This window comes from Lepidochelys olivacea, assembly GCF_965140295.1.
Source record: "Lepidochelys olivacea isolate rLepOli2 genome assembly, chromosome: 10".
Classification (NCBI taxonomy): domain Eukaryota; kingdom Metazoa; phylum Chordata; order Testudines; family Cheloniidae; genus Lepidochelys; species Lepidochelys olivacea.
The window spans coordinates 82,199,430-82,227,092 of record NC_140420.1 but is presented as its reverse complement, the minus strand read 5'-3'; the positions used below and the strand labels follow the sequence as shown (position 1 = coordinate 82,227,092).

Sequence of the window (27,663 nt, the reverse complement as noted above, 5' to 3'; positions counted from 1 at the left end):
TAAGAGCCATTGAATAAAAGTATTTATTTTAACACATTTGCAGATCCATGCTTAATACAATTGTCACCTAACAAGTGAGCATATTACCTTCACCCTACATCTGCTGATGTAATCAGCATCATATAACAGTTACTCATTGCACAGAACTGAATAGGTATGACACCAATTCACTGTTATGCACTGTCTCAGGATTTCTGCTTTTTGTCATTATGCCGGCTCAAAGACTGAAATGACTTTCAGAAGACGATTTGTATATGTACAGAACACTGTCAGTCCAACAATTAAGTCCCATCTCTTATTGGATAGTTGTTCTGATGGGTAGTTCATATTAATAATTCTTGCTAAGTATAATAAAAACCTGAATGGGCATAGAAATATTTCTAAAGTGCATTACTGCAGCTAAATAAATAGCAGCAATTGTGTATTTAAAAAACAAACGAACAACCACCATACAAAGGATTGTGACCAAACTTGAAAAAGTTTTACACTACAAAAAGAAAACCTTGCAAAAACACAAGGCAAAGGCCTTGCATGATTCAGTCTACAGGAGATATAGACTATCAAGAGGTTCACACACACACAGAACAGAAAGCTCTCTTCAAAGTTATCCATAATACACAGCCGGGCAAAAAACAAATGCATTGGATACATACATTTCCTCAGAATTGTGAAAAAAAGGTTTCCCTTAGCTGCCTGCTGTCCAGCATAAGCAGTTATAAAATGCAAGTCTGCAGTTTAGCATAGCAGTAAATTTACCAAGACTTCACTGGCAGCAAATTCTGAAGAACTGATTAAAATCCCCATTTTGCGAACAGTATTCCAGTACAATAGTGAATTCCAGCTCATGGTTTTCTGCGCCTGAAATAAAAAGCACACAATACTCTCAGCTCAAAGTTTTGATTCTCACAGCACAACTTTCTATACTCATGGTCAAGAATGTTACTTAGATTTACATAAAACCTGTATTCATACAACAGACTAAGAGTATATAGTGATGAAAAGAATCAATTGGTTCAGTGATACAGCTATGCTATAGATTTTATTCAACGCATTAGATCAGGGAGCAACAACTGTTAAGTTCACAATCTGCTTTTGCATAGAGTTCAACCTACACACACATGACAACAGCAAGACTGACCCAACAGGCAAAGCAAAGACTTGATCCTGCTCCTCTAAAAGGCAGTGACAAAGCTCCCACTCACTTTGATTAGGCCCCAAGATTACAGGGAAGGGGGCTTTGAAAAAAAGTTTATACCATAGCAGGATTACAAGGGAAAAGTTTGTAAACAGATCTAAAAATCACAAGTTTTCTGACCAGATGTTCCCAAAAGTGCCAGATTTCAAATGTATTCCACCACTGCTATTGGACTTGTACAGACAAGTTTTCCCACTTGGAGCAGTGTACACCATAGACTGAAGTCTAATGCATTAGCTTTTTACAGTTGTTTAGCCTCTCTATTTCGACCTGAAATTTTTGAAGGTTGTTTGGTCGTTATGGGGTCACCGTCTGTTTCTACCCACCCCGCAACCCCCTTTTTGCTTCATGAAAAGCCCTTTTACCTCTGAAGCCCTCTCTCCTGCCTGTAAACATCGTGTAAAACTGCAAGCTTTCTTCCCCTGAGCTGAATGGATCACTGCCACAGCGCTGCCAGCACCTATCTGCAAAAGGCCAAATCTGCAAGTGAACTCTGTTCTCCAGCAGCTAGGCTACCAGACTGCCTAATAAGCACGTATTCTGTCAGCAAGCGTTTGAGACCCAGTCTTGCCACTTACGAAGTTTCACGTTGAAACTCTAGCATTTGTTTGGACTCTGGTGTTAGAAATTGGGACTTCTACACGACATCAGGTGAGTTTTCTATTTGTATAGCAAGATGGGAGCTTTAGATTCACAAACTCTCCAGGGTGAGACTGAGCTTCCCCAAGAAGCCTTAGGCTGTCATCTGTGAATTCAGTATGTGGTACTCCAGACTCTGAACAGAAGCAGGGCTTCTCTGCCACAGCTAAGGCCTGTGCTTCTCTGTTAGAAGCTTTACGTACCCAATCTGGCAAGTGGTAGTTGGAATTTAATATGAACTACATCAACTTTGCCATCAGATTGTTGAACACCATCCCCCTCTCCAAGGTACCTTAAACAGTTTTTGTACACTAATAAAATGTACTTAAACTATCCTTCCTTCCAGGCATCAAGCATAGATCGCAGATATGCTCATTTGCACTACAGCATGTTACTAACATTGACAGGCACAGAGATTACTTTAATCCTTTGCAACCTTAGATGTATAATGGACAAGGAAATCAGGGTAGAATATTATCATTTCTCTTCACTTCTGTCCCAGATACACTGCTCCACCTCTGAGCTGTTAGGGCAGCCAGTGTTCCAGCACAGGTTTGTGGGTCCACTCAAACTGCCGCTGAAGACATACGGTATCGATGTCAGATGTTACTATCACACCTCAGGCCACGTGTGACCAGTGATTTTGAGGGCCCAGCTTGAGATGTCTTACAAGGGACTGATGTTCAGAAAGTTGGCCCAACTCTGAACATCAGGCTCCTTTCAGGCTTATCAAGTTGGGCACCCAAAAAAGTCACTTGTCATGCTAAATTTGGCTTCAATTTTAGGTCACTTTGTCATTCCAATTGCCATGGCACTTAGCTGTCTCCAGTTGTCCCTTTGGTGACATATCACTGCTCCTTGATAGTCTGAGTCAGCAAGAGAACCCATTCACACCAGCAAAGGAGAAAGAGTAAATGGCTGGAACCACAAAGGCAAAGTGGCAACACCGCCAGGTTTGACATTTCAGGAATCAATCCTTACCTTAAAGCTGGTTAAGACTTGAGGGGAATAACATTTTCCCAGCCAAGGAGCATTTAGAGCAAGAAAGCCAGAAGCTCCAGTTATGATAAGTTAGTGTGACACCTACTTGGGCTGAGCATGATGCTGATATCCAGGTCCCAGACTGGATCCTGCCCTCATTTCCACAGCTACTGAACACTGGAAAGACACATGCATTAGTCACAGCTGCTGCATAAAGCCAGCGAAAAGACGAAAATTACTGGCGTTACTCCAGATTCACACCAACGTAAGAATCTGGCCGCCTACTTGTAACTTACTCTGGTTTCTACATCTGTCCATTCAGATTCTGCAGCATCTTCTGGTGGAGCAGGACTTGAAGTTGATGATCTTCGCTTTCGACTGAGGGAGGCAGAGAGAAGAGTTAGTCCTGAAAGACTGCTGTGTATAGTTCAATAGACTGTCCAATGAGTGACTGCACAAGCCATTATCTAGAGACGGTTCACTCATATGGAGATGATGAATAGCTTCTGGTACCCCAAAACTCCAGCAGTGCGCCAGCAATACCTGTAGCTGCAGGCTTTACAAGAAAACCTTACCTCAGTTTTACGTATATTAAGCCAGTCTTACCTTAAAGCTGGTAAGTTCAAAATCTCAGCAACTTCATTCTTCTGAAGTTTCTCACCAAACCATTGATAGAATTAGAGCTGTGTGCACATTCTGGGGATACTAGGTTCTTGACATTATTGCAATTATAAAATTATATGTGACTGACCCGGTTGGTGATTCTTGTTTTAGAGTCTCTATATCCGTGAACTGGACTGCCTGTCCACCACCTCTGGTTCTGTAAACATCACCCTGAGGAAAAGAAACAAGTTACTTACAAATTAATATAATTACTTGGATATTATGTTTGCACAGAAACTTGAATTGTGGCCAACTAGTACGTGACCTCAGTGTTTGCAATAACTACCATTTCTTTCAAGGAAGCTCATCGATCAACCCAAAGAGCACAAACACTTGAGCATGCACTAGAGTGAACCATCAGCACATGATGTACCCAGAGGTTGTCAGCTGCCCCCCCCAAAATGGTGCAAGAAATTCCTAAGACAGCAGATTAAAAACACAACTGAGTAAGGCCCAGTTTCAATGCTTTCATTCGGCAGTCTAGACAGGACTGTAACTGTGTTGGCAGATGGGATAAACCCTGGGATAAGTGGGGTCAACAAGCCCTTGGGGTAGCATGGAGGAATTTTATTTTAAAAAGTGAACATGCCCTAGTAGTCAGAGCTAAAGGAAAACTGCAGCTGTTTTATCCAGTTTAAAGTTCACCACAAGAAGTACTTATCAACACTGTTTCTTTGGGAGGGGGTTTAAGTGACAACAAGTGGCATTTCCAAACAAACGTGCTGAAAGCGGCCATCTGGCGGAATTGACAACTTGTGTGAAACTAGCAGAGCCCCCTGGAACTCAAAGCCTACGCTGCATCCCAACTTGCTTTAAGTGTTTGCCAGACTAATACTTGGAAGCTACATTCTGAAAGTGTTAGATTTCATATTGCTTTGTTGTTGCAGCAAGATGGGAACTGGTTCACGCTGCTAGAGGAACGAAGCGACATCACTTCAACAAGATGGTCAAGCCTCCGTAAGTAGGCTTCAGAAAACCAGTGGCAGCCACAGGCTTGACACATCCACTGATTATGGATGGTGTCTTACATAATGGGACAAACTATCATTTTATTACGGTAGGTGCAATTTTTTTTTAAATCAAAACTGATGCAGATGAAACTTGGCATGCAAATAGCTAGAAGAACACATTCAAGTACTGTAAGCTTACTAGAAATGTTTTCTAGGAACTGAAGCGTCTCCTACCCCAACCTGCAACTTCCAAAACCACAATCAACAAAAGCACTTTAAGTCAAACACATCCTTATGCAAGCTAAAATCAGAAACTCTGAATCAGTTAAGTACGATTTGACAACACAAAGGTATTTGCTTTACCTTAATCAGTTTAGTTTCAATCTCCCCATCAGAAGCTAGTTCCTGGTGAGTCAGCATGTACTTGTCACACTTAGCTAGTGCCTTTTCGTTTGCAGCTGCTACTGTGATGGCATGGGGGACATGTGGTTGCATGACTGTTTCAGTTGGCACATTAGAAGGTGGCTTATGATCTACCCATCTCTCCCCCGCTGAGCGTGATCGTCTGTGTCTGAGACGAACTGGAGGCGCAGTCTGATCAGAGCAGAAAAGAACCAGAAGAAATAAGCATAATCAGTAGTTAAAGTGCAGCTTTTCAGGCCTGGTTAAAATGTATTTGGATGAAGACCAAAATTTCATCTCTAAACGTTTAATCAGAATTGATCTTGCAGGGAACCATTACTGACACACTTACACAACATTGCTATTAGAATTACACTTGGGCCAACTCATTCTTTGCAGTTTTAATTAAGTTCTACATAGTTGGATGGATTCCTTAACCAGAACTTCAGACTAAAGAATCTGAACTTTTTTGCAGCAGCTCTCAAATGTCCAGCCAAACTATGAATTCTACACACATTAAACAGGCCTGAAAAAGCAGTTACATAAGATAGTTTCCATGGACACATTCCTGGGTCAGATGGTCTGTTTCTCAGGTAATCAAGGGAACAAATTCATGGCACAGGTTTTAGGAGCTGTTACTTCAGCGGAGTCACTCAAAGATGGGAGGCCTCAAGTGTATTTCTGGGTAAATACTGTGGAGAAGGAAGAAGCTTGACATTAGCCCCTCTTTCCAGAGTGAGACTGGTTTGGCACTCAGTTGCTGGAATGCATCAGAAGTTACTGATGTGTTGATACCTCTACCCGTATACCACCCACCCTCTGCTGGGCAGAACTAGAAGTCTGTTTTAAACTGCAACAGGAGGTCTGTTAAATATGGACCCTCTTATGAGATCACAGGTGAAAATGTTACAAGAGGTAGTATTATTTATGCAAGAAAATAAGCTTTATGCAGAGGATCTTCTCTGAAAGTTAAGCAGAAGGATGGTTGAAGTCTCAGGAGGGGCAACGTAATCCTCCTCTTAAGAAAGAATTTGAGGGACCTCTGACACAAGGCCGTGATTTATGTTCATCAAACTGAAATCACTCTTGACCAAGACATGACTTTAACAAGGTGCATATTTTAAATGCTGCTCTTGATGTGGAGCTGAAGACCAACCATGGAGGGGCCAATCTGAACACCAGACTCAAGGGATGAAGTTATAATGGTACTTTCCACTACCTTCTTTTGAACTCCATAACTGGGTTACTATGTACCAACCCTTATTCTACAGACAGCGAGATTCAGGGTCAGAGTCTAGAAGTAAAATCCCAGCCACAAAGAACAATTGTATACAGTGTTGTCCCCCTGCCAAATAAACTCTACAGCAGAGGTCACTTCCAAAGAGGTGCAGGGAAGAAGAGGGAAAAAGGGCCTCTTTTTGACCCATCCAAAGTACACAAGATCTCCATTCAGTCACACAGTTCACTGTCCCCATCAAATTCAGCCTTTTCCGCCTATCATGCGAGAGTTTACATTGCTCAGTTTTAAGAGAAATAAGATGAAACTAGCAAGACCACGCATATGGGTAAGTGTTCCTCTATCAGGCTCTGGGAACTAACAGCTGTAAATAATAAGGGGAGATTTTACACTTCTGTCTCACATATACACCCAATGAAAATCCATTTCATTAGTGACATGTGGCAAGATCACCTAACTCAGATCCATGGATACTAACCCCATCCACTGCACTTCCAAGACTTGAGCATTGATTACATTGTATTTTAGCAACAGGTATAAGGCTTACAGTGCACCCTCTTGATAGGTCTCTTCTCAGAAGCCCCAAACACTGTTTACAAGCATCTATGATATCAAAAACTACATGCTGCCAGGATGTAGAACGCAACATTAAGATTTGGGCAAATAGAAGTTTTCAAGGCTCACCTACAGTAACCCTTTTCTTTTGGCTGGGTGAGTGAAGTATTCATTTTTCCATTGGTAATTTTTTGAGACAGTTCTGAAAAGCTGCCTTAGTAGTTTAGATCCTTAAAAAAGGGTGCACTGTATTTGACACTGGACAATGTTCCTGAACTTGCTACCAACAGGGGTTAAGGTAAAGTTTAATTTGAATGGCATTAGTATGAAAGCATGACTTGCATCAAAAAGTCTGTTACAGGAACTTTGTTTGTAATACCATTAAGGGAGTCCACGATATGGATTCACAATGTAACAGATTTTGCTCCTGTTTAGAACGTCTCTCAAAATAGTCTGGTATTTGTCTATTAGTTTTACCTGAACCCCTGTAGCAAGAATGTGATGATAAAGCATGTAGTGTTAAGACAAGCATCTCCTTGATACGAACTGGTACACAGAAGAATCATTTAGACCAATTAAAACTGAATGAAAACTGCAAGTAAAACCACCAGTTTTATTACAAATATTCAAATTTAGTAAGAACATTTTAACGGTTGTATGAATCCCAGACTCAGCTCATTACAAGCGAGACTGCTTGTCCAAACATTTTCCAGCTGATAAATGAAATTTCCACAAACAGCTCATGAGCTCTTTAATCCGCCCAAAAATGATTCTGGCAATTGCAGACTGCCAAATAAGTTTAAGAGACAGACAAATGGAGACAAGGAGGTTTATAGTCAGAAAAATTAAATTGTTGTTCCTGGAGAGAACTAAACACACGCTGACGAGACACAGACAGACATACTCCTTTAAGGGCTTTTATATACTGACTTTAGAAACCAAATTAGATTGTGTTTTGCAAGTGCCATGACACATAACTTGGAGGCAGCAGTCAAACATGGAGAAAATTTGTAAAATTGGGTCCAATTCCATTTCAGGGGTGAGCTCACATATGGCAGCACACACTAAGCTTAGCAATTGTTTGAGAATGGTAATCTTCTGAGCCACAGCAACCAAGCACTGCTTCATGTAACCATTGCTAGGAGTAGCACTAACCCTGCAGCATTGGTCCTCTTCTATTTCTATCTCATCTCTACGGCTGGGGACCTCAATGACTCCAGTCCAGTGCATCCCTCGCCTTCTGTCTGACACATTACAGTTTCTATTTTGCTCTGGTTCCTGTTGTCTACTCCTTGCCTTAGGTGTGCCAATGGTGTGCTTGTTGTATGGAGGAACTTTCTGCTCCCACTCCGAAATACAGGATGCCACACAAATGCTGCTACAAGAGTTAGAGCGTCTATGCAGCTGTGGCTGGCTCATGAGAGGTTGGCTGTTAGGGACTTGAGTAACATAGTTACTAGAAAACTGAAGAAAATGGGAGAGAAGTTAGTGAACACATACAATTTTGAACTGGTAAAGTATAACACTTCTCAGAAATCATCCTGTATGGCTGACTTGCGTATATGCAGAGAGTAATCAACGCAAATACTTCACATAAGTAGGTGTTTCATTGTCAGCTTTAAAAAGCCAGGGCACTCTTTCAATTAGTCAAGTGTAAGGTAAAAGAGCATGCAGAGACAACACACTAGAGGGGGGAAAAAAAATAAAAAAAACACTTAAGGAATTTAGTAGAGCCCAAAACATACTCATTCTCGTGTCCCATTCCCAACAACTAGAGAGAAAAATAATCAGCTACATTTAGCTTTATAAAAACCTGTTTGTCTCTGCACTGACATACAAAGATTCACATATAACATACTGGTGCTGGCGGGGGAGACACAGATCTCTGAAAAGTTTTCTCCCGGTCCTTCTCCCGTGAAGGCCTCTCTGGTTTTTCATTCTTTGGTTCAGTAACAATAGCTTTCAGTTGCTTCAGTTTCTCATCTTTGACCCAGAGCTTGTTCTGCATCTCCAGCTGTTTTGCCGCCACACGGCGCTCCTGCAGGTGAGAACCGGGTGGAGGACATTGTTGTAAATAAAGACCAAATTAGACAAGCATATGTTATTGTGATGACAACTGAATTGAGGAGAGCTGTGTATTTCAAATGGAAGAAGATTTTCCAGCCAAGATGTAGACTTGTCAAAGTAGTCCCTATGTACGCTAGGCCTGGCCAACTTTGAAAGCTATCTAGCATCTTCAATATCCTAACTGAAGAACAAAGGGATTACATTCATTTAGTAGCACACATCGCTCATATTGTAGTGGCTAAGTCTCTAGCTCAGGTAATGGATCACTATAGCAGGTTGGTTCCTCAAAAGCTATTTCCCCACACACACACGCGCGCAATTGGCAGAAAATTTGCGGTTGCTAATATACCACGGGAAGAGCAGAACCCTTGTGGCTAGGTCAATGACGACAACTGACAAAGAAAATCTGATTTCAGAAGGCAAAAAAGTTATGAATCAGAAGGAAACAATGCTAAACTGTTTAAAAAAGCAAATTTTTGTAAAATAATTTTTAACAAAGTTTACCGAGTTTACATCAATACCCTTCTAGAAAAATTCTACTTCAGCATAAGATCACACTTGTCAAATTTCAAGATGAGAGTGGATTGTCTGGTCTGTCTCTCAAAATTGGATACACAAAGAAAAATTAATTTCAGCCTTAGCTTGGTACAACGAACATTGCTCCATTAAGCATTTCTAACAGATATGCTAGTGTACTTACACATTCTTTCTCCCACTTCATTGTTGTCTCTGTCACCATGCCTTGCAATCGTGCTTCCAATCTACGCTTATCAGAAGCCTGCCGCTGCAATTTCTGACTCTTGCTTTCTAGCTCTTGCTGCAAATTACGTTTGTCTTCTTCATAAATTGTAGTAGTTTTCTCTAAAATCTCAATCTGGAGGAAAGACCATAGCATTTTTTCTTTTAAGTTTCACATTTAATTGCTCACAAAGCATTTTCTTGAAGAGGTGCACAAGAGAGCAAAGGAGCTAATCATATTTTAACATGCTTTAGACCACAATCAGCCATTTTAGTACAGACATAAACCAACACTCCAGTAAGTTCCCTTGAAATTTCAAAGACAATTTCAGAAGTTTGTAGCACATACCGTATATACTCATTCATTAGCCAGTTTGTTTATAAGCCGAGACCCCCAAGATGGATAGGTAAAAATAGTAAAAACTGTATGACCCTTTCATAAGCCAACCCAATATTTCAAGGGTTGGCAAACTTTGGCTCCCAGCCGGTCAGGATAAGCTGCTGGTGGGTCGGGACATTTTGTTTACCTGGAGCGTTCTCAGGCACGGAGACCCTCAGCTCCCTGTGGCCGCAGTTCGCCGTTCCCAGCCAATGGGAGCTGCAGACTGCGGCCACAGGGAACTGAGGGGCTCCGTGCCTGCAGATGCTCTGGGTAAACAAAACGACAATGTATTAGATATTCAATTCAATGATTTCACAGAGTTTAAAAATCATCAAATTTTGGTGTAGACCCATTTATAAGCCGACCCCCTGCTCTCTGACAGTCACTTTTTTACCAAAAATATTCAGCTTATGAACAAGTATATATGGTAGTTTAGCGATTTCTGGTTTTCTTGAAAGAAACTTAACCTTACTCATGCTAAAGCCAAAACAAGTAAGACATTTTGATTAATATCCCCACCAAATAAGAGAAAAAACAATTAACTAAAGTATTTTGAGAAAACCTTATGTGGAAAAAACTTCTGTTTTTGAATTAAAAATTTGACATTTGCCAAGTAAGGTATAAGTTTTGTGCCTAAGAACTGAGTAATTTCAGATTATGCAAGAACAAACCTTGTACTCTAATGTTTTAGTTTTCTTTTCCAGTCGTTCAATCTCCATTTTCTGTCCTGCTATCATTTTCTCCTTTTCAGTGAGTTTTCCTTGAGCGTAGTTTTCCTTGGATACAATGCTGCTATCAAATTCCTGCAGCATAGTTTTAAATGCGAGTACTGGAACAGATTCAGACATTGTAATCCATATAAATTCACTTAGGGAGAATCTTTGCACTCCCTCCCCAGAACATTAAACTAGATCAACTTTTGCCTCTTCCCTACTATATGAAGATTGCCTTATTTTGCTTGCTGACACAACCCTGCCAAATGTCTGAGTATTTATATCAAACCACAGTGAAGTTTTTGAAGCATCATTCACGAATTTAGGCAAACCAGATATGTTCCGCCATGTGCCCACTGGGATAGAAGATATAGCTATTTTACTCCAGCTGCTTTGCACAACTGCCTTTCATGTATTGATTAGCAGAGGAATGGTTTCATATGGAGAATCAATGCTCACCATTTTTGGTGAACTCTTCTGACAGCATCTGCCGCATTCTGTGGCGTTTCTCAAGGACTTCAATCAGCCTAGGAAGTGTTTGGTCATCATTCACGTCCAGTAGTTCACATGATGGTAACGGAGGGAAGTTCTGCAGAAGCATTTCAGTCACAGATTGTTCTGTTTCTGTAAGGATTTAAAGCAGACAATCCATGACAGCAAGCTATTCTAAACCTACTTCAGCATTGCAGCACACAGACTGAAGCCACGCATTCACTCGCTCTCACCCCAAAGCATTTTGGAAATATAAAAGCCTGGACATTTTAACAAGGAAGAGTTTCCACCACCTAGATGGTAGCTGATCAGGCACAACTGTACCAAAAGAAGGGTTTGAATGGGACATTGCTGCATATAATAAGTGTTTCGATTAGAGAAGTTATAAATAAAAGATAGGTGTAGAGGGAAGCTTGGAAATTTAAGAGAGATTAGAAGCCCTGTGAGCATATAATTTTTTAATCCAGTTTAAAAGTTATTTCTTTGTCCAAATATTGCTGTATTTCTAGATCCACGACCTCCCTCAAGGGAGGGGGTAAGGGAAAGTTCACCTACGTCTGTTATCACCATATTTAAAATGTATCTTGGAACTAGTAATGTGTGTACTAACACTGACTGTGTTCATTATAATTTATAACCCTGCAGCATAAACCCAAGGTAACAAATACCCTTATGACTTTATTCTCTCGGTTAAGTTATAGATTATGTAGGAGTTTTTGTTTTATTTTAATGTCTTTTCTATTAGTCAGAAGTGCTGGATTGACTAATAAGTCTGTGCTATGAAACCATGTAACATCATTCCAGTTTTTACCTCCGCCGATTGGGCCACCTCGAATCTCAAGTCTTCGTGAGAGTTCATCCTTAAAGGCCTGGTTTCTAAATCGGCGTCCCGGGGTTAAGCCACACAGTGGTTTATCAACAGGTCTTGCAACTTCAACTTCTTGGGTCATTTCTGCAAATCGCATGACTTGCTATGATAGAATAATATGCAGTTTTAGATACTCCATATTTAGTTACCACAATCTTTAGCCACAGTGTGAACTCGCAAGTATCTAGATACATACTAAAAAGGGACATTATCAAGTTGAGATGGCTTTTAAAAGCCAAGTTACAGGTAGTTTCAACTACTACAGCTCCTGCCCAGTTTCCCTGGTGGTTTTACAGGGGTGTGTGTCGCCCCCTCCCCACCCTCTCCCTGATGCTGCCAACAAAGGAAACAGTGAAAGTGACTGTACAGAGTGTTGGCAAACAGTTAAGGCCTAGGAGAAACGTGGCTTCTTTCTGTTATAGTATTCTTCAATGCCATTTCTAGGAATAAGGAGTGTGATTGTTAGGTTGTGGGTTTCCCTTTAAAGTTTCAGTTTTGTTCCTTGTGAGATGAAGTGAGAGATTCCCTCCCCTTTATATTTTCTATCTCTTCATATTCGTTTCATCAGTTTGGTGGGGATGGAATGGGGGGGTGGGAGGGGGCGGAAGAAGAGAAGAATCACATGCAAGTTACCAAGCTTTCCTCATAGTCCTCGGCCTTGGGGTTAACGCACACGACCATACGCACTTTTCCTTCTCCATCAAAGTAGTTCTTGAACAGGTGGGTTAATTTAGAGTCTCGATAAGGGACCATCTAAAAAGAACGAAAAAAACCCAACAACAACAGTCTCAAGCAAAAGTCTTGACAGGTTAAAAGACAGTAAGAAGGTGGGTTGTCATATACCTTGTTGGTTCCATACATTTGGTTCTCCCGTAGAACTTCAATACATGTTCTTAATGTCATAAGTGACTGGTTAATATTACCTGAAAGAAACAGAGCTAGTGTTAAGCACTCAGATGGATATTGCCCCTCAGTTACAATATTCCGAAGTTAGTGGCCAATTTATGCCTAAAATTGCATTGTTTGGGGGGATAAACTATTCTGATTAGCTTAGGAATACCTCAAGCCTTTTCTAGTTACATTAAGACAATGGGTAGTGTCCAGCTTTCCAGACAAGGGGATTTAAGAGTCATTTGACTTAATAGAACACCCCACCAGGATATTTATCTTGAGCCAGGAGGCACTACCATATGACCAGCTTTCTAGTCCACAAACCAATAGTTGCATATGAGCATATAAGCAACAGACCATCCAAGCCAACTATGTACCTGCTTCACGTAGTCTGTTTCCTTCAGCTTTTGTCCTATTCGTTCTTTCGCTTCCAGCTAAATCAACCAAGGACAGCTGGCTTAAAGTTATTTGTTCTCTCTCCTGTTCAAGAAAAAAAATAAAATGTTTAATGCCATTTGCAACATGTCCCCAATATAGGGGAAGAAATAAAATTACATGAGACTTTTAAGCCTTACATAACTGTTGTAAGTTAACACTTAATAAAGGTTAGGGAGAGAATTGAAGCTCTCTCTTATAATTATGTGAGAGATTATGAGCTACTAATGGTTTAGTGCCCTAGCATTCCAGGTTCTGGAATCTAGGATTCATATTCTATTTCAGGCAGTCTCAAACTACAAATGCCTCTCCCAAAACCTCTCCCAATTTCTATATGCTTAGTTTTTGCGTAACAGTAGCCAAGACAAAGAGCAAGGGAACAACAAACTTCGCTTATTTCATTAATGCTCACCTTGACAGAGAGAGCTTTGACTTATGAGGCATTTAAAAAGTGCAACTAGTAATTAGAACATCCCAGAGAGGAGCCATTGTCTAGGTCATCACCTCCCTTCCCACACACGCATTGTGCTCTTTAAAATAATTAGCCTCTGAATTTCACCTGCAGGACATTATCTCCATCTGCATCCAGCGGCGCCTGAGCCAACTTAATCATAAACACGCTGTGAGAACGACTAGATTCGCGATTCAGCTGAGTGTTAGCAATGCGCCTTTTCTTTTGACCTGTTAAACGAGAGAGCCCTTTAATCTGAGTGGCAGATCGGTAGAGGCCATGCAGGTCTTCATCCCACAGGGATATACAGGACTAAAGTGACCACTACTCCTGAACATTTCTTACCTCTCCAAAAAACTTCAAAAGCTTCTTCAGTAGATTTTACCTCGACTTCGGTGCATCCTATAACATACATGTTGTGATTCTGGTCCTCACGGAGTACTTTGGATTGTGGAGGTCTGCAAAGAGCATGGTTTAGATCAAGCTGACAGGCAGCAAGGCTTTTAAAGCAAGCACCATGCATATCCTTATGTTTAAAGATCAGATTCAACCCGAACACAGATGTCAAACGTTATCCCACACTAACAGAACGGAGAGCCAATACAAATGCATGGGGAAATATTTAGGCAGGACTAGATACAGTTCAGTTATTGCTTTGCTTTTACACATTTAATTGCAATGCATAGTAGGCACTATGAGGCTGGAGGACTACTGCTACTCTCCTACATGCATAAGCTCATACAGAAGCATATAATAGACTTCAACAGCATTATTCTGAATTTGCTAGAGAAGCAGAGAAAGAGATGGGGTCTGAATTTATTTACAGCAACACCATATAATAAATTCAGCTTCTCCATTTTTAATGGAAGAGACAATATGCTGGGCACATACATAAAATCACCATTCCGCACAGGAGTGTTGCAACTGTTCCACCTATCAAGGGAATAGGGTAAAATATTACAGCACCCATAGCAACCACCTAACATTTTAATCATTGTAGTTTGCACAACAAGAAATAATGTAAAAGTTAAGACCAAGTTCTGGAAACATTTAACAAGATGGTGATCCTCTAGTGAGAGCTTAACAAGTGGTTAAACAAAATAATTGCAATTCTCCTCCTAAAGCCTCATGACATAGCCAATATGTTCTATTGGTTTGTGGACCCTATTCAGAGAAGGAATCCAAAAAGATTAGATCCAAAGACCTCAGGCCAGAGCCATGACAAATCTGTGTGCATTAATTGTTCTGCCATAAGTGTGTCAAGTTTCACAAAGGTATTTGTACACTAGTAGCTATTTGTGAGAACCTTAATTTTAGATCCATTTAAACACAAGCACAAAGCAGAGAGTTAACGTGGAGACAAGACAAAAGTTTAGAGGTGCGCTTGTGTTGTCCCTAAAGGGCACTGTTTTCCCAAAAGTTCCCAAACACTGTAATGGTGGGAGGGAGCTCACCCAGAGGCTGCCTCCAAAAGCCAGAGTTTCAAACTGACACCCAAGATTTCTGTTCCTATTTCAATGAAGCGTGAAGCTGATTAACAGTGAGTCACGGTCACCAAGCCCAGGATCAGTTTCTTTGGAAACAGGAGTAGGAATGGCAGCTAAGAATTGTATAGATTGCAAGTTGTAGTCATCAGTTGAGAGTGCTGTTTGTAAGACAGCATGAACAGATTTGGGAGTCCCACAGGTTCCAAGAGCCTGTACCAATGTAACAAACTTAAGTTCCTCTGTAACACACTCTAAAGGGAATGTGAAAAATTTAGCACCAGCAATAAGACACCTGTTCTGCAGTTTTAGACCCTGCTGTAGAAACTTAAACAAGCCAACTCCACACTACATCACAGCAAGTCCCCATTTTTCAGATGAGCTTGAGGCAGACTTGTAAAAGGCTATGGAGGGTGTCAGTGGCAAAGTCAGATTCAACTGTCTGGTTCACAGTCTTGTCTCCACACCACTGTACCCAATATTCCTTTCTTGAGTAATCTCGTTTGGACTCAAGACAAAGAGGTGGGGATTGTGAGCATGTCTCAAGGTAACCCAATATTAATTACAACCTGGAGAAGTGATAATCACTCAAAGAGGCATATTAAAAAAAAGACACTTACTTTGGTTTTATTGGATCGAAGGGAACTTCCTCCAACAGGTCATATATGTAGTTATTGTAGATTTCAATATACGAGACAAACACACTATAGACATTGTCTTCTTCAACCTCTTCCACTTTGTAATGATCTCGTACACTGATCATATCAGCAAATTCTGGATCTATTTGTCGTCTGTTAAAACCATGCATGACATTATTACAATACAGCATCCATGACAAGTGGATAATTCATCACATATACTCTAGAATTAGAAGCTATATTGAAAGCAGCACAGTCTAAGGGTATGTCTATACTGCAATTAAAACCTGTGGGTGGACTAGGCCAGCTGACTTTGGCTCAGGCTAAGGCACCATTTAAATGCAGAGTAGATGTTTTTAGGTTCAGGCTGGATCCCAGGCTCTAGTATCTTGTGGGGGGTCCCTGAGCTCAGAATGCAGCCTGAGCCCAAATGTCTACACTGCAATTAAACAGCCCCTTAGCCAGAGTCAGCTGGCATTGGCCAGCCACGGGTATATAACTGCAGTCCCAAAAATGCCCATGTTGAACATTGATGCCATGTATTCAGTTCTCCTCCAAAAAGAAAGAGCTAGAGCACTTGTGAAAGCAGTAAAAAGCTTAAATATAGTCATGTTTATTACTATATATTGTGATATAAAATTTTCAGATGTAGTTGTGTTACCTAGTCAATTACCAAGCAGTTACAGTTAGTCAGCCCTATGCAGAGCTCATTAATACTTTGCACTTATAGCATCTTCCATTCATTGGACTCAAACACTTTTTAAATTTAACATACCTTTTACTAACAGGAAAGGCTAAATCACAGACAGTTTAAGTGACTTAACCAAGGTAATGCTACGAATCATATTGCAAAGAAAAGAACCTAGGTTGCCTGTCTCCAAGTACTCAGCTTTAAATGTTGATTAGACTACGCTTTATCTCACCAGAAGAAAAAGGTAGAGTGATATATTAACGCTTCCTGAAAGTGGCAAGAAGCATTCATGAAGGGCGTCCAAGTCATCAAAACTCAAGTTTTGGAATGACATGTATCAGAGAAAAAGTAGGTGAGGTGATCTCTTTTATAGACAAATTTACAAGATTACACAGAGCTCTTCTTCAGGTCTGGGAAATGTACTTTGAGTGTCACAACTAAATAAACTCTCAGAAAATGAGAAGCCAAAAACACCATATCACCTGTGGGTGAACACTTTTCACCTCTCTATATCGGACCTTTCAGTCCTCATCCTCAAAGGAAACCTGTACAATACCATCAAAAGTAGCCTGGGAGCTTAAATGCATAGCTTTTCTAGATACTAAAAATCATGGACTGAACAGAGACACTGGATTTATGGGTTATTACAACAGTCTATAACCTGCCTCCCCCACCAGTTCTTGCCCCCCTATGCCTGGAGAGGTGTTAAAGGGCCACTTTACCTTGAATGGCTTGAGTATCTTTCCCAGACCTGAAGAGCAGAGCTGTACAGCTCGAAAGCGTGTCTCTCTCCCCAACAGAGGTTGGTTCAATAAAAGATACTGCCTTACCCACCTTGTCTCTCTCATATCCTGGGACTGACACAGCTACAACATTTCATATATATGTATTAATACACCATTTCATTCTACTTACTTGCCAGATGGAGTCTTTGGAATTGGCATGGCATCTCTTTTCTGACGCTCTAACAAAGCGTCAACTTCACACTGCACATCCACACCGTTCTTGTCATCAAGTTTAAAAACCTGAGGGCAGCAAATGGGGTTAGCAGTCATGTGACGAACTTAAACACTGGAAATGGTCGTTTGTGGCGAGGGTTAATTGTGATAAAAATGTCAGCACGATAAAAGTGAAAATATGACTAATGATCTCTGAAATAGTCAGACCGAACTACTTCATTGACGTGCCATCCTGCAGTCATTCTCCATTTTTGACCAGGCTCTGCTTCTGATGCAGATGTTTTGTTTGATTATTTTGATTAAAGGACTGTAAGGTTTTTCTTACAATTTAACAATTTAGAACAGAGAATAACTGACTGTGTTTTAGGCTGTTACTGGGAAAGTTTCTCTTAAGACTTAAAACAAAGCAACTCACAAATCGCTTGGCCTGAAATGGTCCTATGCTGTTGAAGATCATGTCTAAGCACCGGGGAAGAAGTCCTCCATCACCAGGAGAACCTGTCATTGTGTGTGTTTTCCCACTACCTGTCACACCATAGGTGAAAAGGAGACCTAGGAGTAAAACAGTTACAGTTAAATGTTCCTAATTGGACCTTATTAACTAGAAAACCTTCAACTTGAACTGTCACTTGATCCTATCCAATAAAGATGGGGGTGGGGGGAGAAGACTTCCTCATTTGGAACGGTCAGCACGAATACTCAAGACATGTTGGTACCATCCCAGGAGTGAGAAAGGAAAGAGTTAGTCCAAAGGAGGAAAGACCACAGCTGCATGTTGTCAGTGCAGCGACTGCCCAGAGAGCAGGACTGGGCCAGCTAGTGTAAAGCCATTCCCCCAGCATACTGTAATGCTGCTCAGGACAAGGCTAGCTGGCACTAGCAGGCAGACCTCAGGGAAGTACTAGAAGTGAACAGTTTTTAATAAACTCTAGCTGCTCAAAGTTCCCCTTTCTGGTTAAGTACATTTAGAAATGAGAGTGAAGGCAGCCATTTTGACCGTCGCTTAAAACCTGACTGCGGGAAGCTTGTTTGTTTTTATTCTGCTCTGAAGAGCTTCAGATACAGCAGCCAGATGGACCTGAAGAACCTGGCCTCATGGTATCAGACATTTTTTGATAGTTCACATGAGCCAATCACCAAATTACCACCACCATCTAGCTCTTCAATCATACTTTTCATCCAGAGATCTCAAAGCTCTTTTCAAAGAAAGTCGGCATCATTATCCCTATTTTACAGCCTACGAAACTGAGGCATGGAGTAGGAGAGTGACTTCCCAAGGTCACCCAGCGGGCCGTGGCTGAACCCAAAGTAGAACATAGAGCGAGCGCTGGACTGGGATTCAGGAGACCTACTAGGCCAAATTGCTTGCCAATCAAGACTCTCGTCTATTTACAAAATTATACAATGTCATGGTTTTGTAGACAAAAGCCTCTACAGTTGATTGGTATGCAAGAAAATTAAGCCTCAATATAAATATCTTGCATGCATCTGAAACAGGAGTAATTTAGAATGGGGGGCGGGGGGGTTTCTTTCCACTTTGTTACAAGGAAGTTGTTCCTATTTTCATGAAAGGATAGGACTATTTGAAAACTTGTTTTCAGAAGACAAATTGAGAAACCTTGACAATTTGTGGAAGTGCCAGAATAAGCAAAGTAAACCTGAAGAAAATAAGTATCCTTAAGTTTTGAACAGGCTTAACAGTGGTTAAAAAAAGATTCCAGGAGAAAGGCAACCAAACAAGAGTAAAAAATAAATGGTTTTAGCTATGCAGTGCCGCTACAGCATGTTAAATACAAAACAGGGACATACCATTCTTTCCACGAACGAGATCTTCTACTAGAGGTCTAGCCACAACATCAAAGAGTGCTTTCTGAGTGACAAGAGTTCCAAATACTTCCTTAAACGTATACTGCGTCTGGAGAAAAGAAAAAACACTAGCACATTCCAGACAGAAGAAAAAGCCACCCTCCTTCCCGCAAGATAATAAGAGGTTAGAACTGTATTTGAGTAGGAGGATGAGGAACTGGATGTGTGCACAGTGTGTGGTCCCGTGATGGAACTGAAGGGGAGTGTGTTGTGGAGCTACAGAGCTGAAGCCTGTTTCAACATGCGTTGAAGTCAGAGGGATTCTTTCCACTGACTTCAATGAGCATTAGATCAGGCCCTTGATAGTATGTTAACATATTATGCTTGGGAATTAAAGGCATGCGAGTTGAGGTTATTGTGGATGTTAAGTGGTTAGTTCCCTGATTTTCAGCGATTGAGTTTAAGCCATTTAACTCTTAAATTAAGAGCTTAGTGTGAGAATAAATACATAGTTTAATCAAACATTTTACAATGAAGTGAATTTTAGAAGCCAGCCCTCTGTAGATTGATATATGAACTGTATGGCACGCCTATGATAAACAGATTAGGTCCAAAGTTTGCTGGACAAAGTCAGCATGAGCATTAGCTATCAACTTGCCCATTTTAAATTTGTTTCTACTGCTAGTCTTAAAAAGTACTATACCTCCCTGTATTCCCCATTCCGGAATATTCTGTATCCATCAGGAGGATGAATCTGAACTGTTGTTTCACTGATCACTTCTATGCAACACTCCTGATCCTGAACACTTAAGGGACGCACTCTGCAGTACACCTGATGGAACAGAAGTCGGTTTTCTTAGCATAAAAAGTAGTAATAATAAATAATAATAAAAAGGCAGTCTACTTTGGTTCCGTTTTTTTGACACAGCAAGGTGAAATTAACATTTTGATGTTTGCCACTACAGTTTACATGCACCTTCGAAAGTTAAAAATATTTATACATAAAGTTTATTTTAATACCCCAAGACATTTGGTCAATTGAATCTACATTAGCCAACCGTTCCCACCTAGTGATATTTGTGCAGTGTATTTCATGCTGCAGAATGCTTAATTTGTTCTACTTTAAAGTCACCAAAGAAATCGTTTTATCTCAGCATCTTATAATTATGTACCAGATCATATGTACTTGAAAATACACGTGATTTACAAAAACAAAAAAAACACAACGACCAACATGAAGAAATTCCCTGGCTGCTTCTCTTCAGAGAAATTCCTACTATGGCAGTGACAGGACAATTTTAAGACCTCCCCCGCAAAATTTGTCCAGTGCCAAAAGATTAACAAAGTCACTCTTTTAACAGATTTGTGTCTACTTCTGTCACTTGCCACTGCATACTGACAGTGCTGTCCTTGAAAATCTTTCTACTCAAAATTACCACACAAGAGTCCCAGATTTAGATTCTGGAGCACACACTGCCCTTGTGGGTAAAGGACTGTCTGTCAAGTGCCTCCCATCAACCCAGGAGTGCCACTGACAGATTCTTATGATCCCATACAATCCTCGTTGGCAAGAAGTAAAGTTATAACTCAGGACCTTGAGCCACAGAATCAGGGAAAGATGAGAGGGGAGTAAAACTCTGCTGGGGATGGGGAAGAAGAGAGAAATTGAGGGAATATTCTCTGCCACTACATGGCTTTCCTCCCCCTTCATTCCTCAGAACCACAGATGGGATTCACCAGAAAGCAAGCAGAAAAACATTGAAGAAATGGATTAGAAATGCATAAGCCTGATCACAACAAGTGGATTCCAAAAAGACTTAAGCACAGGTATAAATAAGCCTGTACAACAGAAGGAGAGGAGGGGCTGCTTTCAGCTCATCAGCATTATGTCAGGCACACACAAACCAAGGAGACCACAGTGCTAGTAGAAAGTTAATCATAGAAATTAGACTCACTGGGCTGCCAGTCAGCTGTTTTGTAGAAACATTCTCAGCCATTAACACTATGGCACCATTTCTGAAATGTTATTAAGATTTACCCCAAACAGCCTCTCAAAGCTACAGTAGGTTTGCTTTCCAGTTGACCTGGAAGAGCAAGACAGGAAAGCAAGACACCTTACCCCAACTGGATCTTTCAGATTTGTGTTGGATGACTTCTTTAGCACTGGTTTTCTAGGAGTTTTAGTTCTACTGAAAATAAAGAACTGAAAGTTAGACTCGTCATCTAGTCACACGATACATACATTGATTAGCATAGTTCTACCTAAAGAACATTAACTTGCCTCTCCCCAACAATCTTTTAGACTAACATTCCAACAGCAGTGATCTACCTACATCTCTTTAGGAAAACACGGGCCACTTATGGAAACAGGACACCATTGCTCCAAAGTGGCAAGTCATAGGCTCCTAAGACCTTGTATTCACTGCTGAAGGCTTTTGTTTTTGATTCTTGTCTCGGGGTAAAAAACATGAGAGCTATCCAGAGATACAGACTCAGTGAAGACAAAGCATTTTACTTTTACCTAAGGTAAAATAGGAGATGTCAGGATTGTACTGTAATACTTACTTAAACAGGGATTTATTGCAACTAAACTTGGACAGATTAGATTTTGTAATCGATAAGTGTCAATAAACATCAATTTAATCATAAACACACAAACTAAAAAAATACTTCCATCGATAATCATCAAAATGTATAGATAGTTTTCAGGCAACATTTTTTTCTTTGCCTGTTTGATTTAAGACTATTTACTATGTATATTTTGACATGTGATGTTGACAATGCGTTTTAACAGTATAAAGCTTTAATTTTTTGAATCAATAAATAATTATTGTCTGACCAGCTCCCAAAAATTGGGGATTGGTCCTGCTTTGAGCAGGGGGTTGGACTAGATGATCTGAGGTCCCTTCCAACCCTGATATTCTATGATTCTATATCAAATTCTGCCAAGCCTAATAACAGAGAAAGTAATAATTAATAAATAATAAAAATATTTTCAGAACCCTCTCTTCCGGTCTTCAAACCCCCAACCTCATCATCACAAGCAAGTTACCCACAGACCAAGACTCACCAACTCAAAGCGGTAACAGAACCTGTCGCAAAGACAGATGCAAAACCTGCAGACATATCCCCACTGTTACAAAGATCAATAACCCCACAACAGACCTTTCAAGATCCATGGGTCCTACAAATGCCCATCACATCATGTGATGTACCTGATCCAGTGCACTAAATGTCCCCAATAAAAATAATGTGGGTGAAAACAGACAATCACTAAGCTCTCAAATGACATACCAAAAAAAGACAAAAGACAAACACACCATATCACCCAAGGGCAAACATTTTTCACAATACAATTACTCCAGTTCTGATCTCTCAGTCGTCATCTGCAAAGGAAACCTGCACAACGCCTTCTAACACAAGTCTGGGAGTTTAAATTCATAACTTTGCTAGACACTAAAAATCACAGTCTAAAGAATACTGGATTTCTGGCTTATTACTGCAATCTGTAAACCACTAACCCCCCTTTTTTGTCTTATGACTCCAGTGGTGTTAACAGCCATTTCACCTTGAATGGTCCCTTACAATGTGCAACTGCTTATGATAAACAATCTGTTCCACCATGTATTTAGTTGTGACACTCTGAGTACTTTTCCCAGACCAGATGAAGAGCTCTGTGTAGCTGGAAAGCTTGTCTCTCTCACCAGTAGAAGCTGGTCCAGTAAAAGATAATATCTTGCCCACCTTGTTACTTTAAGGCTTGGTCTACACTACAGAGTTAGGTCAACATAAGGGAGCTTATGTTGACCTAATTATGTCAGCGTACACACTCCAGCCTTGCTCCCACTGATGTAAGCGCCCTACTACACTGCCATTATAACTCCACCTCCAGGAGAGGTGCAGGGCTTATGTCGGTGTAGCCAGGGCAACGCAGTGTGTGTGGGTAGACACTGTGTAACTTACATCCGCTGTTGGCTGTCATTCAAGCAGGAGCCATGAAACTGACAAGAGAGCTGGGCTCCTGGCAGGGAGGAGCTGTGTGTGGAGCTGACAGCCCAGGCTCTCAGCTCCCCACGCTGCCCCTGTTAAGTCAGTAGAAACACTCCTCATGGGGATGGCGCACCACAGACAAAAGGAGGGTAACGGGGACACGAGCCACTGCACTAATCACTGTGATGGTTGTAAGTCGACCTAACACAGGCCAACTTAGCCCTGGTCTACACTAGGACTTTAGGTCGACTTTAGCAGCATTAAATCGATGTAAACCTGCACCCGTCCACATGATGAAGCCTTTTATTTCAACTTAAAGGGCTCTTAAAATCGATTTCCTTACTCCACCCCTGACAAGTGGATTAGCGCTTAAATCGGCCTTGCCAGGTCGAATTTGGGGTACTGTGGACACAATTCGACGGAACTGACCTCCGGGAGCTATCCCAGAGTGCTCTGTAGTGACTGCTCTGGACAGCACTCTCAACTCACATGCACAATTGTTTGCCGTTGCTCTGACGCAGGGAGGGGTGACTGACAACACAGCTTACATAGGGTTGGCTTACAGGGAGTTAAAATCAACAAAGGGGGTGGCTTTACATCAAGGAGTATTTCAGGCAGGACTTCACGGAGGGTTCCAATAAGAAATGGTGCACCTATGTTATTGTTCTTATTGGAACAAGGAGGTTAGTCTGGCCTCTGATTGATACATGGCTAGATTTACCTCGCTGCACCTTCTCTGTGAGTGACTGCAGTGTGACCTAGAGGAATGAGTCCCCTAGACAGGGGGCAGGAGGGGTGGTTTGCAAATGAGTACAAAACAGATCTGGTCTATTTCTTGTTTTGATACACTTCATCTATCTTTTACATCTTTGGCTGGCAGCAGACGGTGCAGAAGGACTGCATGCCATCCACATCTCATGGCTGCTCGGCAGAAGATGGTACAATAGGACTTTATACACTTTATGCACTATAAGGTGGATAGAAAGCTGGCTAGATTGTCGGGCTCAACGGGTGGTGATCAATGGCTCCATGTCTAGTTGGCAGCCGGTTTCAAGTGGAGTGCCCCAGGGGTCGGTCCTGGGGCCGGTTTTGTTCAATATCTTCATAAATGATCTGGAGGATGGTGTGGATTGCACTCTCAGCAAATTTGCGGATGATACTAAACTGGGAGGAGTGGTAGATACGCTGGAGGGTAGGGATAGGATACAGAGGGACCTAGACAAATTGGAGGATTGGGCCAAAAGAAATCTGATGAGGTTCAATAAGGATAAGTGCAGGGTCCTGCACTTAGGACGGAAGAACCCAATGCACAGCTACAGACTAGGGGCCGAATGGCTAGGCAGCAGTTCTGCGGAAAAGGACCGAGGGGTGACAGTGGATGAGAAGCTGGATATGAGTCAGCAGTGTGCCCTTGTTGCCAAGAAGGCCAATGGCATTTTGGGATGTATAAGTAGGGGCATAGCGAGCAGATCGAGGGACGTGATCGTTCCCCTCTATTCGACATTGGTGAGGCCTCATCTGGATTACTGTGTCCAGTTTTGGGCCCCACACTACAAGAAGGATGTGGATAAATTGGAGAGAGTCCAGCGAAGGGCAACAAAAATGATTAGGGGTCTAGAACACATGACTTATGAGGAGAGGCTGAGGGAGCTGGGATTGTTTAGTCTGCAGAAGAGAAGACTGAGGGGGGATTTGATAGCTGCTTTCAACTACCTGAAAGGGGGTTCCAAAGAGGATGGCTCTAGACTGTTCTCAATGGTAGCAGATGACAGAACGAGGAGTAATGGTCTCAAGTTGCAGTGGGGGAGGTTTAGATTGGATATTAGGAAAAACTTTTTCACTAGGAGGGTGGTGAAACACTGGAATGTGTTACCTAGGGAGGTGGTAGAATCTCCTTCCTTAGAGGTTTTTAAGGTCAGGCTTGACAAAGCCCTGGCTGGGATGATTTAACTGGGAATTGGTCCTGCTTCGAGCAGGGGGTTGGACTAGATGACCTTCTGGGGTCCCTTCCAACCCTGATATTCTATGATTCTATGACTGCTAGCAATCCGTATCACCTGCCTGCTCACCATAAGATGGTTCAATAGGACTGACTGCAGGACTAAAGAGAATGACCTAATCAAGTCACTCCAAATTTAGTCCCTGTGCCCATGTCTGCCCAGGCGCTCCTGATCGACCTCACACAGGCGACCAGGAGCACCGCGGACATGACGATGACGGCTACCAGTCCTATTGCACCGTCTGCTGCCACAAGGCAATGGGTTGCTGCTGCTGTGTAGCAATGAAGTCACCCAGGAGACATACGGTGACGGTTACCTGAGCGGGCTCCATGCTTGCCGTGGTATGGAGTCTGCACAGGTAACTCAGGAAAAAAGGCGCAAAACGATTGTCTGCCCTTCCTTTCACGGAGGGAGGGAGGGAGGGAAGGGGGGCCTGACGATATGTACCCAGAACCACCCGCGACAATGTTTTAGCCCCGTCAGGCATTGGGATCTCAACCCAGAATTCCAATGGGCAGCGGAGACTGCGGGAACTGTGGGATAGCCACCCACAGTGCAACGCTCCGGAAGCCGACGCTTGCCTCGGTCCTGTGGAAGCGCTCCGCCGAGTGAATGCACTTAGAGCATTTTCTGTGGGGACACGCGCACACTCGAATATATCAAACCGATTTCTAAAAAACCGACTTCTATAAATTCGACCTTATTCCGTAGGGAATATGTTTTACTGGACCAGCTTCTGTTGGTGAAGGAGAGGGGCTTTCCAGCCTACAGAGCGATGTGCCTCTCGCTACCAGCCCGGGACAAACAGGGCTACGCCGCCGCTGCAAAGCCTAAGAACACACCAGACGCGGGCCTGACACGAAGCTGAGGCGCCAACACCCTCCGCTGGCAGGGGGCTGACCGCCACAGTACCCACATGGGGCTGACCTCACCGCGCAACGGCACGGCCGGCTTTCCCGGGCCTGGCCGCTACTGGGTCAACTTCGCCGGGTCTTTAGCACAAGCGGGGGGTTTCTCAGGCCCGCCGCTCGGCCCGCTCCGACCCGCCCCGCCCCGCTGGCGGCGGCCGGCCCCCGTCACGCCGCTTGTTGCGCACGCGGGATCCTTGCCGGGTGCGGGGTGGGCAGCGCGGGGGGGGGTGACTTTCGCCCGCCAAGGCCCCGGCCCCCACCACACACACACACACACACGCTTCCCCCTCACCGCGCTCGGCGGGGCGGCTCAGCCAGCCGGGGCCTTCCTACCCGCCGCCGGCCTCGAGTGGGGCAAGAGCTGGGCGGGCCGGGGGAGGGCGGCGACCTGAGGCCCCCGGCAGTAGAGCCGGGCCGGGGGGTTCCCGCGCGGGGGGGGGGGGGGTCTGCCCCATACTCACGCCGCCTTCATGGTGCCGGGGCCGCTCTCTCGGGTCCCGGGACGGTGGCCGGGCGGGCCGGGGACGGTGGCCGGGCGGGGCCGCTCTGCCGAGGCCTGCGCGGGGCCGGCAGGAGGGTCGGGGGGTCTCTCTCACTTAGGGATGATTCGATTTGAACTGTCCCTCCGCTCCCATCGGGCCGCGCGCTGCTGCGATTCAAATCCGGCCAATCAGAGGGCGCCGTGCGGCTGAGCGTCGCCACGCAACGCGTGTGGCGTGCCGGAGCGTCACGGACCGTCGTCGTCCCCATGGAGACGCCGACAGGGACGCCCAGGCTCGAGGTGCGGGGACGAGGCCTGGGGCAGCCGGGCAGGCCCAGAGCCGGCCGGGGCCGGGGCCGGGGCCGGGCCTCGCTGCGAGCCGGGGACCGCGGGCGGTGTAGGGCGGCGAGCCCCGGGTGGCGCTCGGGGCAGGCCCAGAGGGGAGAGAGCCCCCCCCCCCGCGCGTGCTCCGGGGACCCGCTGCCTAGGACGTTCCCCTGGGCGGGTTTCCCGTTTCTTTCCCTCCCCTGCTGGCTGCAGGGTAGCTGGGGCCGGTGTGGTGCAGGATACCCGGGGTAGTAACGAGACGGCGGGGGGGGGGCTTTTGTTTACTGATAGCGGAGTACCAGAGAGCATGTAAAAGTGTTCCCTCCCCCAGCTTGTCTCGCGGCTTCCCTGCGAGCCCGGGCAGGAGAGAAGGTGCCCATCGCCCCCGCAGCCTGAGCCTCGGGGCATGAGCCTTCCCGGGGCTTAAATTTCTACGCCCTGAAGTTACTGAGGACAGCAGGAAACTGTTAATTTTCTGTCAGCAAGGGACTGACCCCTAGGAAAGTATCCTGAGTGCTGAAACCGAAAGTGTGGTCATTGGGACATGTGACAACAGCCAGAACGCTAACAAACAAGCCCAATGAGGGACCCAAAGTGGGTAGATTAACGGGCCAAATGCCCTAGCTTCATGTTATTATTTACTATAGTAGTTATCCATCCTTTAGATTTATACAAACGACAAGAAGAATAATCCATCCACTGCTCTGGGCACCCTTG

The 27,663-nt window shown here is 43.3% G+C and overlaps 1 protein-coding gene across 3 annotated transcripts; it reads right to left on the bottom strand.

Annotated features, from left to right (window-relative positions):
* KIF23 (kinesin family member 23) lies at nt 1–26,749 on the bottom strand. 3 transcript variants are annotated; one of them, XM_084640941.1, is made up of 24 exons: nt 26,600–26,749; nt 21,357–21,426; nt 19,941–20,069; nt 19,241–19,346; nt 17,847–17,983; nt 17,388–17,497; nt 15,764–15,934; nt 14,551–14,592; nt 14,005–14,117; nt 13,768–13,889; nt 13,151–13,253; nt 12,726–12,805; nt 12,516–12,635; nt 11,826–11,985; nt 10,982–11,146; nt 10,481–10,638; nt 9,390–9,563; nt 8,481–8,660; nt 7,778–8,086; nt 4,792–5,022; nt 3,567–3,649; nt 3,112–3,193; nt 2,922–2,992; nt 1–858 (listed from the first exon to the last, which is right to left on the bottom strand). In XM_084640941.1, exons 1-24 carry the CDS (start codon nt 26,608–26,610, stop codon nt 843–845), a joined length of 2,943 nt encoding a protein of 980 aa, XP_084497067.1. In that variant the 5' UTR covers nt 26,611–26,749; the 3' UTR covers nt 1–842. The 3 variants fall into 3 exon arrangements, with proteins under 3 accessions (XP_084497067.1, XP_084497069.1, XP_084497068.1); XM_084640943.1 differs by lacking the exon at nt 7,778–8,086 and having other exon boundaries at nt 26,600–26,748; XM_084640942.1 differs by lacking the exon at nt 14,551–14,592 and having other exon boundaries at nt 26,600–26,748.
* Between the last annotated feature and the right edge of the window lie 914 nt (nt 26,750–27,663).